The sequence below is a fragment of the Corvus kubaryi genome, unplaced genomic scaffold (genome assembly GCF_017639235.1).
Source record: "Corvus kubaryi isolate FWS band 111438036 unplaced genomic scaffold, C.kubaryi_AGA036_p1.0 138, whole genome shotgun sequence".
Classification (NCBI taxonomy): Eukaryota; Metazoa; Chordata; class Aves; order Passeriformes; family Corvidae; genus Corvus; species Corvus kubaryi.
In genome coordinates, this window is record NW_024580672.1 from 21,565,211 (window position 1) to 21,579,170 (window position 13,960).

The 13,960-nt window shown below is 47.7% G+C and overlaps 1 protein-coding gene and 1 long non-coding RNA gene across 5 annotated transcripts in view; both read left to right on the forward strand.

Annotated features, from left to right (window-relative positions):
* Positions 1-50: 50 nt before the first annotated feature.
* On the forward strand, positions 51-7,569 carry FOXI2 (forkhead box I2). Of its 4 annotated transcripts, none has more exons than XM_042019575.1 (3): positions 51-923; positions 994-1,253; positions 2,524-7,569. In XM_042019575.1, the coding sequence occupies exons 1-2, from the start codon at positions 509-511 to the stop codon at positions 1,191-1,193; spliced, it is 615 nt and encodes a 204-aa protein (XP_041875509.1). In that variant the 5' UTR covers positions 51-508; the 3' UTR covers positions 1,194-1,253; positions 2,524-7,569. The 4 variants fall into 4 exon arrangements, with proteins under 4 accessions (XP_041875509.1, XP_041875510.1, XP_041875507.1 ...); XM_042019576.1 differs by having other exon boundaries at positions 2,576-7,569; XM_042019573.1 differs by having other exon boundaries at positions 51-1,253.
* Positions 7,570-9,234: 1,665 nt separating this feature from the next.
* Positions 9,235-13,960, forward strand: part of LOC121660298 — a 32,364-nt gene continuing 27,638 nt past the window's right edge. The window contains exon 1 of the long non-coding RNA XR_006014587.1: positions 9,235-13,274. This is a non-coding gene — a long non-coding RNA (uncharacterized LOC121660298). The remainder of the gene's footprint in view (positions 13,275-13,960) is intronic.

Consider the following 13,960-nt stretch of genomic DNA (forward strand, 5'->3'; position numbering starts at 1 on the left):
CAGCCCCAGCTGCTCTGGGCACCCTGTGCCAGGGCCTGCCCACCCTCTGAGTAAAGAATTTTTTCCTAATATCCCATCTGAGCCTCCTCTCTGTCATTTTAAAGCCATCTCCCCTTGTCCTGTCATCCATCCCTTGCAAATAGTTTCTCTCCAGTTTTCCTGCGGCTCCTTCAGGCCCTGCGAGGCCACACTGAGGTCACCCCAAAGCTTCTCCTCTCCAGGCTGAACAATCCCAGCTCTCGCAGCCTTTCCTCCCAGCAGAGCTGCTCCATCCCTCTGCTCATCCTGGAGCCTCCTCCGGATTCTCTCCAACAGCTCCGCGTCCTTGCTGTGCTCAGCTCCCCCCGGCTGCCATTCCCAAACTCCTCCCGCTTGTCCCGGCACCTCTCCCCCCTCACCCCTCCGCTTCCCCCGCACCTGCGGGGCGGTGCCGGGCGGGGCGGAGGGAGGGGTCGCTGCCGGGGGTCCCCTGCTATTTAACGGGGCGGGCTCGGAGCCGCCCCGCACCATGCACCCCTTCGGGCCGCCCCCGCCGCCCGGCCGGGACCCGCGGGATGCCGCGGGATGCTCGGCTCCCTTCCCGGGCCCGCAGCCGCCCGCAGCCAACCCGTACCTGTGGCCGGGCGGCCTCTCCGCTCCGTGCCTGCCCTCGGGGGCCGTGCTGGGCGCGGGGGCGGAGCGGGGGTGGCCGGCGCTGTCGCCGCTGTCCCCGGCTCGGCCGCCCTACTCGTACTCGGCGCTGATCGCCATGGCCATCCACAGCGCGCCCGGCCGCCGCCGCACGCTCAGCCAGATCTACCAGTTCGTGGCCGAGAACTTCCCGTTCTACCGGCGCGGCAGGGCCGGCTGGCAGAACTCCATCCGCCACAACCTGTCCCTGAACGACTGCTTCAGGAGGGTGCCGCGGGATGAGGGCGATCCGGGTAAGGCGCGGGCTGGGAGCGGAGGGATGCGCGCACAGCGGGAGCGCCACCGGGCTCCTTCTGTCCGCAGGCAAAGGCAGCTACTGGACGCTGGACCCCGACTGCGAGAAGATGTTCGACAACGGGAATTTCAGGAGGAGGAGGAAGCGGCGAGCGGAGGGGGCCGGAGCGGCGGAGGCGGCCGGGGACAGCGCTGGGGACCAGCGGGTGGCGCGGCCACCCCCGCCCGAGGCCACCGCCCGCTACGGCCACGCCGGGGGCCAGGCCTGACTGGGCTCACCCCCAGCTGAACTCGGGCACGGGAGAGGGATGGTTTTGTCCGGTGGAAATGTAAGTTTTTATATAGGTTTGGTACTACAGGTGCAGGGGGATGGGTGTGCAGGGCTGGCCTTTTCTCCTTCCTCCCTCCTTCTCTCCCTGTCCCGTCCCACCAGAACCCTGGAAAGGCTTTAATCTCCTGCCACGCAGGCGTCCCGAGCAGCTTTCCACGGCCAGGGGCAAAGCAGAGCTCCCTGCCAGCCCTCCTGGCTGTGTTTGGGGAGGTGGGTGAAGGGTTTGCAGCCTGGGTGTCCCAGAGAGGCCAGGGGATGCTCAGGATGGAGATGGGCTGGGGGTGTTCACCTGGAGAAGAGAAGGCTCCAGGGAGACCTCAGAGCCCCTTGCAGTATTTAAAGTCAGCTTATAGAAAAAGAGGGAGAATGAATTCTTACACCAACAGCTAGGACAAGGGGCAGTGGTTTTAATCTGAAAGAGGGGAGACTTAGATCGGATATCAGGAAGAAATTCTTTACTCGGAAAGTGCTGAGGCCCTGGCACAGGGTGCCCAGAGCAGCTGGGGCTGCCCCTGGATCCCTGGCAGTGCCCAAGGCCAGGCTGGACATTGGGGCTGGGAGCAGCCTGGGACAGTGGGAGGTGTCCCTGCCCGTGGCACTGGATGGTTTTAATGTCCCTTCCAACCCAAACCATCGACTCCATGAGAAAGCCAGAGGGATGTGCCCTCACTCCCAGGATTTGTTCCCAGGGAACACCAGGCTGGCACAGGTCACCCAGCCCCCATCCTCTGCAGCATTTCTAACCAAGCCCCCTTTATTTTCCCCCAAACACAATCACATCTCTGTGCCAGCCCATGGAGCTGACCAGAATGTACATGAGGAATTTCAGATTTAATCGAGCATCCAAAACAAAAAGCTGATAATTCAAATTTTTTGTGTATTATAATGGGGCTATAAAGCAAATTCGAACCAAAAAAAACCCCACAAAAACTGTCTGAGAACCTAAAAAATGTCAGAGATTTGAGTCCCTGGTGAGAGGGAAGAATCAGCTGTGCAAAGGAAGTTTTTCTTGGCCTAAAATGTAGTAAATTGTGTTTAAAAAATATCCGGTTTACAAATATCCACCTTGGAGTGAAGCAAAGAGCCAACTGAACTTGTCAGCCAATACCCTGTGAGGGTCTGTGTAGATAAATTTATTTTGTATTAATTCCCTATTTGCAAAAAGCCTCATTCAAGAAAATTTACACAAAAAGGGGAAGTGAAATTTCTGCAATGGAATTTAAAATATTTCAGACAGAATCTCTTTGTTGCCATTATTATTTTTCCAGGGTTTTCAAGGAAGAAGACATTTAAATGATAGCCTCTGTTTCCTTTTCCAAGCGGGGTAGGATCCTGTCCAAGGGTCCAAGCTGCCTCTGGACTGGGGTATTAATTCCCTAAGGAATGGGCACACATTTGACCTGGGAAGGATGGAGAAACTCCTGCCTGGCAGCGCTGGAGGACCCTTCCCAAGACCCCGGACCTCAGAGCTGGGCAAGAAATGATTTCACTGAACCCACATTTCCTTCTGCTCCAGGATACAAAATTCCAGATCTGACTGTAAGGGCTGAATTCCCGATTTTCTCCTGGGATAAAATACCATTGCAGGGCCCTGGAAAAGCAGGAAAACAGAACCCCAGGAGGCTGCAGGAGATTCCAACTTCCCCAGTGTGGTCCTTGCTGGCTCACCTGGGTCCTGGGGCAGGGAAATCCATGGAGAACTCGGTGAAAGGACCACATTCCACTGCAGAACCTTTTTCCAGGGACAGTTCTAGATGATGATTCAGTGTGTATGTGGAGGCCCCCATTTGTATTTCTCTGTGCTTCTGTTGTGCTCTGATCCTATTTTTGTGTATGGGAAAGGAGATGTTTTTAAAATAAATCGTTGGAGCAGGGAAGTTGCAATTGCTGGGAGCAAAAGCAGTGCCTTGAAGGAAGGGCTGCAGCAGGTAATGAGGCTCTGGGCTAATTACAGCTGCAGGCTTTTGTGGGAAAGGTGGTGGGATGCTGGGATGGGCCAGATTCCCAAGGAAGCCCAGAAATAATGGAGGTGGTTTCACCAGGAGGGTGCCTGGGAATCAGCCCAGGGGCTGGGATGAGGCTCTGGAGGAGCCATTCCACACTGGGAGAAGGGCTGAGGAGGTGAGTTGGGGATGTCCAAAGTGAAGTGTGCACCCTGTGACCCCCTCCTGCTGTCCCCAGACCCCTGCCACTGGTTTGTCACTGGTTTTCTGTGTCTGTGGGAGCTCAGGAAGTTTAACACAGGTGAGAAATACGGGATGTTCCTGCAGTTGGATGCCATTTCTGCTCTCTCCTGGTCTTGGAAATATTAGACATCCAATGGGGGGATTGGTTTCTGTGCAGGGCCAGGAGTTGGAATCACTGATCCTGATGGGTCCCTCCCAGCTGAGGATATTCTGTGATTCTGTTCTGTAATTCCTGCTGGAATTTAGAGCAATTTGTGCTGCCAGGAACAGGTTTTGCATCATTTTCACCATTTCCCCCTCAATAAACTAAACAGGATTGAAAAGGTTTTGCTGTTTGAGGGAACACCCAAACAGAGCAAGAAACCCATGGTTCATTTCAGCCAGGGTGCACTGGGAAATGGGAATGACATCAATAAGTTATGGAAAAGCTTGGGAAAGAACAGAGTTCTGGAAGCTCCACGCTGTGCTTTTCACAGGGGAAGGTGCAGCTCTGGCAAGGAAACAACAACCGTGGTTCTGTATTCAGGGATAGACCCATGGAAGTAGGGATCTGGCCTGTTCCTTTACCCAACAGGATAAACATCCAGGAATTCTGTACTCTGGAGCAATGTGTTGCCCTAAATAAGGAAGAGAAGGGGCTGTCAAAGACTCATAAATGAGGATTTGGGGAGCAGGCAGTGATGCAGGGCATGAAAGGAGAGTTTGCACCTTTGAACATTTAATCCTGGGCTGTGCTCTGAGCCCAACTCGGGGCTGGAGGGTTCCCGAAGAAAAACCCCATCCCTCCTCACCCCTGGCAGCTTTTCCTCCCAGGAGGGGCTGGGCAGAGCCTGGCAGTGCAGGGGATTCTGGCTGTGTGCAAGCAGTGCCTGTGGGGTGTCCCCTGGACTAACCTGGAGGGATGGAAAATTCCCCAAACCACACAGGGTCTATCCCTGCAATGCCTCTGAGGGCAGCAGAGGCTGCAGAGCAGAGCTGGAGGCTTCACTTCTTCAGCAATGAGTCTGTGAATTATTTTGCTGGCTTTAATTGATGTTCTTCCAGTCTCAGTTCTATTTGAACCCAGTTGCAGCAGCAATAAATCTCTATTTTCAGCGTGATTATCACTCAGGAGGAGCCCATCACAAATGCAAACAGGATGTGATAACTCAGATTTATTTCTCCTTTTTTCTTTTCAATTTTCCCTCTGCTCCAACACTCGCCTGTGATAAATCCTTGTTAAGCACTGGGATTTCCCTGTGCTTTACTGTGGGATAACACGGCTTCCCAGGATTTTTTTGTTGGAAAACAGAAGAGGGAGTATTAAATTTTATATTGTGGGAGGAAAATCAATACAAACCCGAGTTTCCACGTTCTTGGGAGTCATCAGGGCTGGAGGGAAAGGAAGTTGTAAGTAGCTGTTAGTACATAAAAAGATCAGGAAGCTCATCCTTTTCTATGGGTTGTCTAGAATTTCATGCTGTAGGAGACAGGAATTCGAGCCCTGGAGAAAAATACTTGGGAATATACGTGGTGGGAGCAGGTTGGATGTGAATGATTTGTCTTGGAACCCGCAGAACCCAGCTCTGTGTGGTGTCTGGGTTTTTTCGGGATCGTTGCATTTCCTTGGAATCCTGGGAGCACCCAGGGACCAAATCCTGCTCCTGTAGGACTCCAGCTCCTCTCCCTGTGCTCCCAGGGGTATCCAGGCCCTGGGAAGCACCTGGTGAGGGGCTGGATTTATTGCTTTGGGGATGGAACTGGTTTTTCCTGCTGCAATGGTGCCAGACAACAACACTCCATGAGAATTCGGGATTCTTGTCCTGCTCCCAACACTCAGCTCTGGGATTTCTTCTTGCCCAGAAAATCTTCCATCCCTGGAAGTGTCCAAGGCCAGGTTGGAGTGCCCTGGGATAGTGGAAGGTGTCCCTGCCCATGGGATGCCCATGGATGGCTTTTAAGGTCCTTCCAACCCAACCCACCCTGGGATTTGGGCACCCCAATTTGCCAAGCCCAGCTCCCCGTCCCACTCTTTGCCCAGGAACTGTTTGGAAATGCTGGATTTTTTCTGGATAATGCTCTGAGACACTCCTGGAGGGGAACAGGTCCAGTAAGTGCTGAGTGAGGAATTGCAGAAGGGGAAATGGTACCTTGAAGTAGGGGAAAAATCGAGCTGTAAGAAGAGCACCTCTGGTGTTGACTCTGAGATCTTGTGGGTGGAACAGGGACTAAAAACTCCGTTCCTGCCTGCAGCAGTGGCATCTCAAAGCCCAGTCTATCAGCCAGGATTAATCTGCTCTTTTCACTGAGCTTTCAGTCAATATGACAGCACACGGCTGAGCTGTGTTTGCCTTTCTTTTAAGGAAAACACTTCTTTATCACCTGGATAACCACGGAGTAAAAGGAAGAATTTTTCATTCTGGGGTAATGTCTGCTGTGCTTGGTGAAGGATTTCATATTATTGTCTCTGATATCAGCTTAGATCATTTACAGCTGTCAGGTTTTGATAGAACTGGTATTTTATTTTATTTTATTTTATTTTATTTTATTTTATTTTATTTTCATTAGGGGCCAAACTTGTGCAGTGTTGCTGCTTATGCAGAGCCCAAAGGCACTCGTGAGTTGTTCCATTTTGTGGAGATGAACTCATTAATTTTTCTTCAGACTAAGAAAAGCCAATGCAAAACCATTTCCTGTGCTGAAGTTTAGTCACTTTCTGATCACTTCACAGCAGCAGAATAGCAGAGACTCTTTTTAAAATAAACTTGGATTTTTGCTGTTCATTTCTAGCTGGGATTTTTTTACTTACAATTGCTTTTGGAAAGATCAATACATTTTATCAGGCCTTTTATGAAACATCTTCAAACTCTACCCTGGAGCTTCTTGCTCATATTAAGATTATTTTCCTACAGCCTGAAGGTGAATAAAGTTCTTTACAGTGCCCAAGTGTGTAGGTGAGCAAGGGATGTGCTCAGACCTTGTGAGGTGTAAAACAGCAGTGAGAAGAACTCACAGCTCAGCTCCAGTCCCTTTCTCCTCTGAAAGGAAAGCTCCAGCCAAAACACAACCCAAAAATCACACAAAGAAGTTGTTTGGGGGAAAGATTCCTCTTCCCCACAAGTGGAAATGTTTGGGCAGTGCTGGAACAAATCCAGGCTGCCTGGGAACCTCCTAACAGAGGAACAGCCCCAAGAGGGAAAGAGTTTTAACACCATAATTAAAGGGTTTGGATTCCAATGAGCAATTTTGAACATCAGGCTTCCTTTTGTTTCAAAGTTACACGTCCCATCCCTTCAGGTTCCCAGTGTGAACTTGCTGGAGCTCACAGAATTCCTGGAGATTTTTTCCCCCTTCACTTTGGTTTCTATAATGGGATAAATAAACATCTCACAGCTTGTTGAGCTCCAAGAAATAAAAGTGGGGTTTCAAGCTGTTGCTTTAGGATGGGAAGCCAGGGATTCACAGTTTCTTACTACAAACAAGCTTAAAGGAGAGATTTTATCCCTTTTTAGAGGAAGGAACTTCTGTATCCAGGTCTGTCCTCAAGCTGAGTTTTGGGGTTGCCAACACAGTGGGTGGGACAGTTGGAATTAGCAGGAAAAGATTGACCTGCTAATCTAAAATAGTCCAGAAACAGCTCATTTGGCACATATTGCATCCAAACATTGCTTTGTTTTTAGCTGTGCAAAGGCTTTCCTTGACACAGCAACCCTGAGCCATGAGCAGAGGAAAAGGGGTTTGCACTGCTGCCACATCAGGGGGCATTTCAAAAAAGAGGAAATTTTAAGGATTCAAACTTAAGCTCTGCTTTAAATACATAAATCTAACTTTTAATAATGACACCTCTTTGGAAACTGTATTTTAATGTACATATTGACATATAAAAACTCTGTTGTGGGGTTTATCCATCTCAATTTAGACGGGAAGTTCTAACAGGGATTTGGTTTTGTTAACGTTTCCTTTCAGCACTCAAACCCACGGATGTTAAGGATGCAGAATAAACACATTTTTTATCTGCTGTGACTCATGAACATTTCAAGTCAGATTTCTGCTGTTGGGGCACAAAGCTTTGTTTGAAATGACACATTAGTGACAAATGTTGATATTTAATACACCATTCCCTTCATCAACAGCTAATTACCACAATTAGCTGTGCATGGAGTTAATTATTTCTCCCTCCCATCTTCTGGGCTCGAGTAAAAATACTGAAAAAACATTTGTGAGTTTGCCTTTCAGTCCCTGAGGGGGGTTTGCCCTCAGATTCGGGTTCCAAAGGTGCTATTTCCCCAATTCAGGAGGCAGAATTCGGGCTGGTTTTGTAGGAGAGGCAGAGTTTGGGGGGGGTTTATTAAGGTCTTGCCAGGAATCCACAGAAATTCCTAAAGGGATTTGTAAGTGGGAGTGAGATTGCTAAAAAGCAACGAATCAGCAAAGTTGAAGTTAGATGAATGGAAATGAATGAAAATGTAAAAGCTGGAGCTGGCCCTTCAAGTGGTGAGATCAAAGCTCAGCTGCTCTTCTTGTGGGTGAACTTTTAATTAATTATAATCTGTGTTACAGGTAGAGATGACAGCAAATATTCTGATTAAATTAGCAAAAGGATTACCTTTGAATCCACTCAGCTGGCCAAGGTGAAGCCACCTCACCTCTCCTTCACTCCCTGTGAAATTCTTCATGAGTTTAAATCAATCCAACCCTTTAAAGGGTTTAATTGGCAGAGTTTAGGGTTGCAGTGCTCTTCTGGCACAGCACCTTTTGCAGATGTCATCAAGTCATGAACATCCACCTAAAAATGTGCTTTTCTTTGCTTCCTTGCACCCAGTTTGATTATTTCAGTCCTCCTGATGGAAGCCCCCCTCCATTTTCTGTTGTAAATGCAGTCACAGCTATAATGAAACATTTTTTTCTTCCACATGACAAAGTTTCCCTTTCACTCCCATACTTCTCCTCCTCCTGCATTTCAGTTTTCACCAAAATTGCAGTGTTTTCTCCTGCCCCAAACTTGCTGTTTTCCCAAATGCCGCAGTTGACATTTTCTGGACGAGTTCACACTCGCCTCCCTCAGGGTTTGCTTACTGAAATAATCGTGCTGTGCCGAGAATAAAAACTTTGTAAAGTCACATTTCATCCCTTTTGGGGTTGATATTCAGTCCTTTTTTCCCTCTAGGGGATGTGTGAGGAGCAGGTGCCATTAACTCCCCCTACACGGGGCAGTGCTGGCTCCTGGCTGCCTCCTCCTCTCCTGCAGCGTGAGGCACAACTTGTGCTCCTTTCAGCCTCTTCTGGAAACTTCTTCCCACCCTTGCACCCATTTTTCTGCAGTCATTTTTCCTGCTGTAACAGATGATACCCTCAGATGAAGGATAGGTGGATCTCTTGCATTTTTCTTGAAGGGATACGTTCTCAAATAAAGATAAATTAGTCTGGTGGCATCTCCCAGTTTCCATTTATCTTGGTATGTGTACTCTGAGTTTCTGACTCATCATCTGCCACATAATAACTCTTCTGCCTTTCAAATAGTGCTGGAACTATCCAGATTGTCCAGATAATTGGGGAATTAAAGCACGTAAGACATGCAGCACATATGGAATATGTCTATAAAATTAAATAGTGCCAGAATTAAATAGAGACACCAGAACCATACTGGTCTATACTGGAATGAATCATGGAATCCCAGACTGGTTTGGGTGGAAGGGACCTCAAAACCCACCCAGTGCCAGCCCTGCCATGGCAGGGACACCTCCCACTGTCCCAGGCTGCTCCCAGCCCCAATGTCCAGCCTGGCCTTGGGCACTGCCAGGGATCCAGGGGCAGCCCCAGCTGCTCTGGGTGTGCAGGAGGAGAGATTTTCATGAGTATGGAATTTTTCACTCCTTCAAGCTTGACACAAATTCTGTAATTCATAGTTTCCTTTTTCCCCAAAATAATCTGCCTTTCCAAAGCTTCCCACCTGCATATTTTGGAAAGGTTTAAATGATGTTGTAGCCTCAGAAGTGAGTGAGGGACTGCAGAGGCTGGACCTTGTCCCCTTCAGGGTGTCAGCAGTGCCACCTCTTTCTGTCCCTCTTTGTGGTGCCACCTCTGCCCAGGACACCCCTCTGGGGACCTGCCCTTCTCAGCACGGGGGTAGAACCTCACAGACAGATGTTTGTGGGGTCACAGGTTGGTTAAGGCACCACTTATCACCCAGCTCTGGATCCGTGAGCCAGCTGATAGCCAAGAGCACAATGATGGCTTTTGTAACTCACAGGGACCCAAATCACAGCAACACTTTTTACCAGTGGCCATCAATTCTCAGAGTAACTTCCAACAGTTTTCTCCTGCTGGCTGGAAAATAGCCCAACAAAGGGGGGAGATTTTTCATCCTCCTGATGTTTTCTCACACTCCTGAGATCCTGAAAATAACCCTCACTCTCCGTATTTCTCACTGCAAATGACGGCAGAAACTCATTAATTTATCTCAAGAAGTACAGGTAAGGTTATATTCACCCCTCCTGCCTTCTGCTCTGAGAGAGGATGTGGGGTAGGAGACTGGAATGACCTGAAATCCCAGATGGATTTGTTGAATTTTTATTTTACTGACCCAGTTTCAGCTGCTCAGCTGAGTTTCCCTGTGCCTACAGCAGAGCCAAGCCACTGCCATGGAGATTTAGGGCTTTTGTGTCCCATCCTTTAAGGCAAAGGGGTTCTTTCCACAGAATCCCAGAATCTTTTAGGTTGGAAAAGACCTCCAGGATCATCCAATCCAACCTGTCACCGATCCCCACCTTGTCACCAGCCCAGAGCACTGGGAGTAGAGATGAGGTAAGGAAAGAAAGAACACCCTGAAACATCAGGCTGTGAAATAAAAATCAAGCCAAGCAAAGGCTGGTTTGTTGCTGTGGGAGATCCCATTAAGGGGGTGATGTTGTTTGGATCTGGATATATTTTTTAGGAAGAAAAACCATCCAGCACAAGGATGGAATTCTTAATGCAGGAAGAATTTCATTGAGTCTTTAAATGGAAGGGGGAAACAACAGAGTAAAAAAAAAGCTCTGAAGAAATAAAAATAAATGATGAGGAGCTGAGTCCTGCCCTGGAAATGAGGAGGTGACAGCCACTGTCAGCTTAAATGAGGCAATAATGGCTCTGCCTGGGGCCCCCGGGGCTTCACAGCGACTCTCTCAAGATAATTCACTGTTAATTAACTTTCCCTTTCCCCAGAGGATCTCAGCGTCCAGTTGGTTTTAGACCTACCAAGATAATCGGGTTTAATTCTCCTCCCTGGGTTTAAAGTCACGAGTGGGAGCTGAGGCTGAGGTGAGCGAGAGACTCGGGATTTCTCTCCAGCGTGAGTTGGTTGTAAGGGAATTTCTGGGAATAAAAAGGAGCTTGTGCTGTTCTGCAGTGACTCAAAACAAAAGTCTGGTAACGCACAAGATTTACATCCCTCGGAATTACATCTCTTTATTGTCCCTGGCTGCAGTGCTTGGGGACTCTGAAAGCGATGCCAAAGGATTGGTTGAGGAACAAACTTTGGGAATACTCGGTGAGGTCAGTGCTCAAGGCTGAGCCCTGGGAATTCATCACTTCCCGTTTCCTTTTCTATTGGAAACACTTTTTTGTTTTGCTTGTTGCTTTTTTTTTTTTTTAAAGTACACCACCCATAATTCCATATTTGACACGGATTTTAAGGAGAAATCCTTCTCTGTCCACACTTTGGACAGGCTTCATCTCAACAGCTGAATTTCGTTTGTTGCTGAGGTGAAACGAGATGCTTGGGGCCACCTCTGCCCTCTGAACCTCTCGGGTTTGCAGTTTCCTATTTCTTCATGAGGGGCACTGTGAAATCCCAGGTTTCCCTGGCACCTGGCTGAGGATGCCAACCCGCCCAAGGACAACTTCAAGAGGACAACGCTGTTTTCACCTCATTTCCAGAGATCACTTGCAACCTCTTGCATTCCAGGCTCATTATTTCCATCAGGGTGGCAGCCTCTCGTTTTAAAACAAATATTGTCCTTGAGAGCCACTGATGAAATGCTGCTGCACTGAGTAATCTCCATAAAAACATGCCAGCAGTTGCTGGGGATAAATTACATTTTAATGATCATACTTGGGGTAAAATTAGCTCCTGGTGTTTGCATTATTAATTAGGCCAACACCACCCTTGCTCATATTCTGCTTTCCCTGACAGCCTGTGCTGTCTGTAATTGTAATTACTGCCCGTCTGCTCAGGGGGAATGGCTTCAAATGGGAAGAGAGGAGATTTAGTGGGATTTTGGGAAGAAATCATTCCCTCTGAGGGTGGTGAAACCCTGGAATGGGTTTCCCAGGGAGGCTGTGGCTGCCCCTGGATCCCTGGCAGTGCCCAAGGCCAGGTTGGACGGGGCTTGGAGCACCCTGGGCTAGTGGAAGGTGTCCCTGCCCATGGAAAAGGGTGGCACTGGATGGGATTTAAGGTCCCTTCCAATCCAAACCATTCCATAATTCCCTGACTCTCAGGGTGGTGCCGTTGTCCCTTGAAGAAGGAAAACCAAGGCACAGCCAAGGGGCAAAACTGTGCCCATTTCCCTGCAAGAAAGCAGTGGGATGAAAAAGCTGAGCCTGCAACAAATCTTAAATAAAGAAACAGATAAAAAAAATAAACCAGGAGGAAGTGGATCTTACCGATCACAAGTGAAAAATATTTACCTTGAAGTACAAACCCCATTCCCAAAGCTGCTTCCCAAAGCCCAGAGGCTGATAAGAGCGTTTGGGTAGGAAGAAATAAAATCAAGGCACAGTGGAAATTGGAAGGCAGCAGCAATAAATTCTGAGCAAATTAAAGCAGAATTATTTATAGAGACAAAAGTCCTTCCTGATCCTTTTAGAGCAGGAGCCTGCACCACTTGTTCTGTGACATCCACCCAGGCAAGGATTTATCCCTAAAGCAATTAAAGTTGCAAATATTTCAACTACAGCCACATCTCTTTGACACCAGCACCACACACCCCACAAGTTCAAAGAGAATTTGGCAGAGTCCAGCTATGGGTGTGCATTAAAAGCTCCTCAGATCTGGACTGGCACCTCTCACTTGTTTTTCAGAATAATTTCTTTTATTTTTTAGGTGTCCAGCACTACCAGAATTCTGGGAGAAGCAATCAAAACTCAAACATCCAAAAAGAGTGTGGAGTCAAACTTCAGCTGAGAATATTCTCTTGAAAATCTGCTAGCAGGGAATCCACGGGCTGTGGGGCATAAAATTTGTGCTTCATGTTTCTTTATCTGGAAAAATCAAAAGGGGGATTTGTTTTGAATTTTGATTTTCTTAAAAATCAGCTGGCAAAGGATTCACCTGCTGATGTACAAAGATCAGCCCTGACCACAGGCCCAGCTGGGATTTATCCTCATCTGCTTTCCCTTGTAACCTGTGCTCCTCTACCCAGGCCTGGCATCACCTGCTTGGAGAACAGCAATTCCCATTCCCTCCCCAAACCTGGCTTTGTCAATTAAATAATAAAAGGTGTTAAATAGGCAGCTTGTTCTTCCTGCTTCTCCCTCAGCTCCTCCCACAGAGCAACCCCAGCCATGGCAAATGTTTATTTTTCAGTCCCTTTGAAGAAGTTTTTTTGGAAAATCAGTTTATTTTGGGTGGAGAGCTCAGTGCAGGAGCCAGAACTGGAAATATGTGTGCTTTAATATATTTTTTTTGTACTTCTTCCACTGCTTGAAAAGTTTTTTCTTAGTGAGGGATGAGAAGAACCAATGGCTAAAGGAATCAATCCACTCCTTGGAACATTCAGGGTGTAATCCTTGGTACAGGATAAACCAGGAATTATCCTTATTTCAACCTTCCAACCAGGACCAGGAAACTGAAGAGCTCAGTCCTGTCAGAGGTAGGTGTTTAACACACTCTTTTATTGTGAATTATTATTATTATTATTATTACTATTACTATTATTATTATTAGCTTTTGGAATTAAGTTTCTCTCCAACTCATTTCGAAGTTTCAGAAGAATTTGGTTCCTCAATAAAAGCTGCTATGAGGAACAAGAAAAAAAATGCTCTGAGCTTCTTACTAAAACCTCTCTGCCTAGGAATTAAGTTTTGAAACCTTTTGGATTAGAACCCCTGGAGAGGCTGGTTGATAAATTCCTCTGAGTCCCAGCTTTCCCTCTCTTTTTCCACCTGGTGCTATCTTGATCTGTGCTCCTGAAGTGAAAACCCCCCAGTGCTGCCTGAATCCTTCCATGCCCAGCCCTTTTTTGTGGAGTTTTAATTCATGTGATTCCTCTGAGCATGAGAATTTTACTTGTTATGAACATTTCAAGAAGGTTTTAACAGCAAGTCTAGAATTTCCCAGCTTTATTTCCCAAATATTTGGAAAGCAGGAGTAGAAACTTGGAAGAAAAAGTGGGTTTGAATCTTCTTGAAAACTTGGACTAAGTGAGATCACGCTGTGGGTTTAGGTGGGTGATTATTCCCACACTTCTGCTGGCTTTGCTTCAGTAAGGAGTGACTTGGAAAACTGAGATTGGAGCCCGGTTTGTGCTTCCCAGGAGGTTTCCAGACCTGAAGTTGG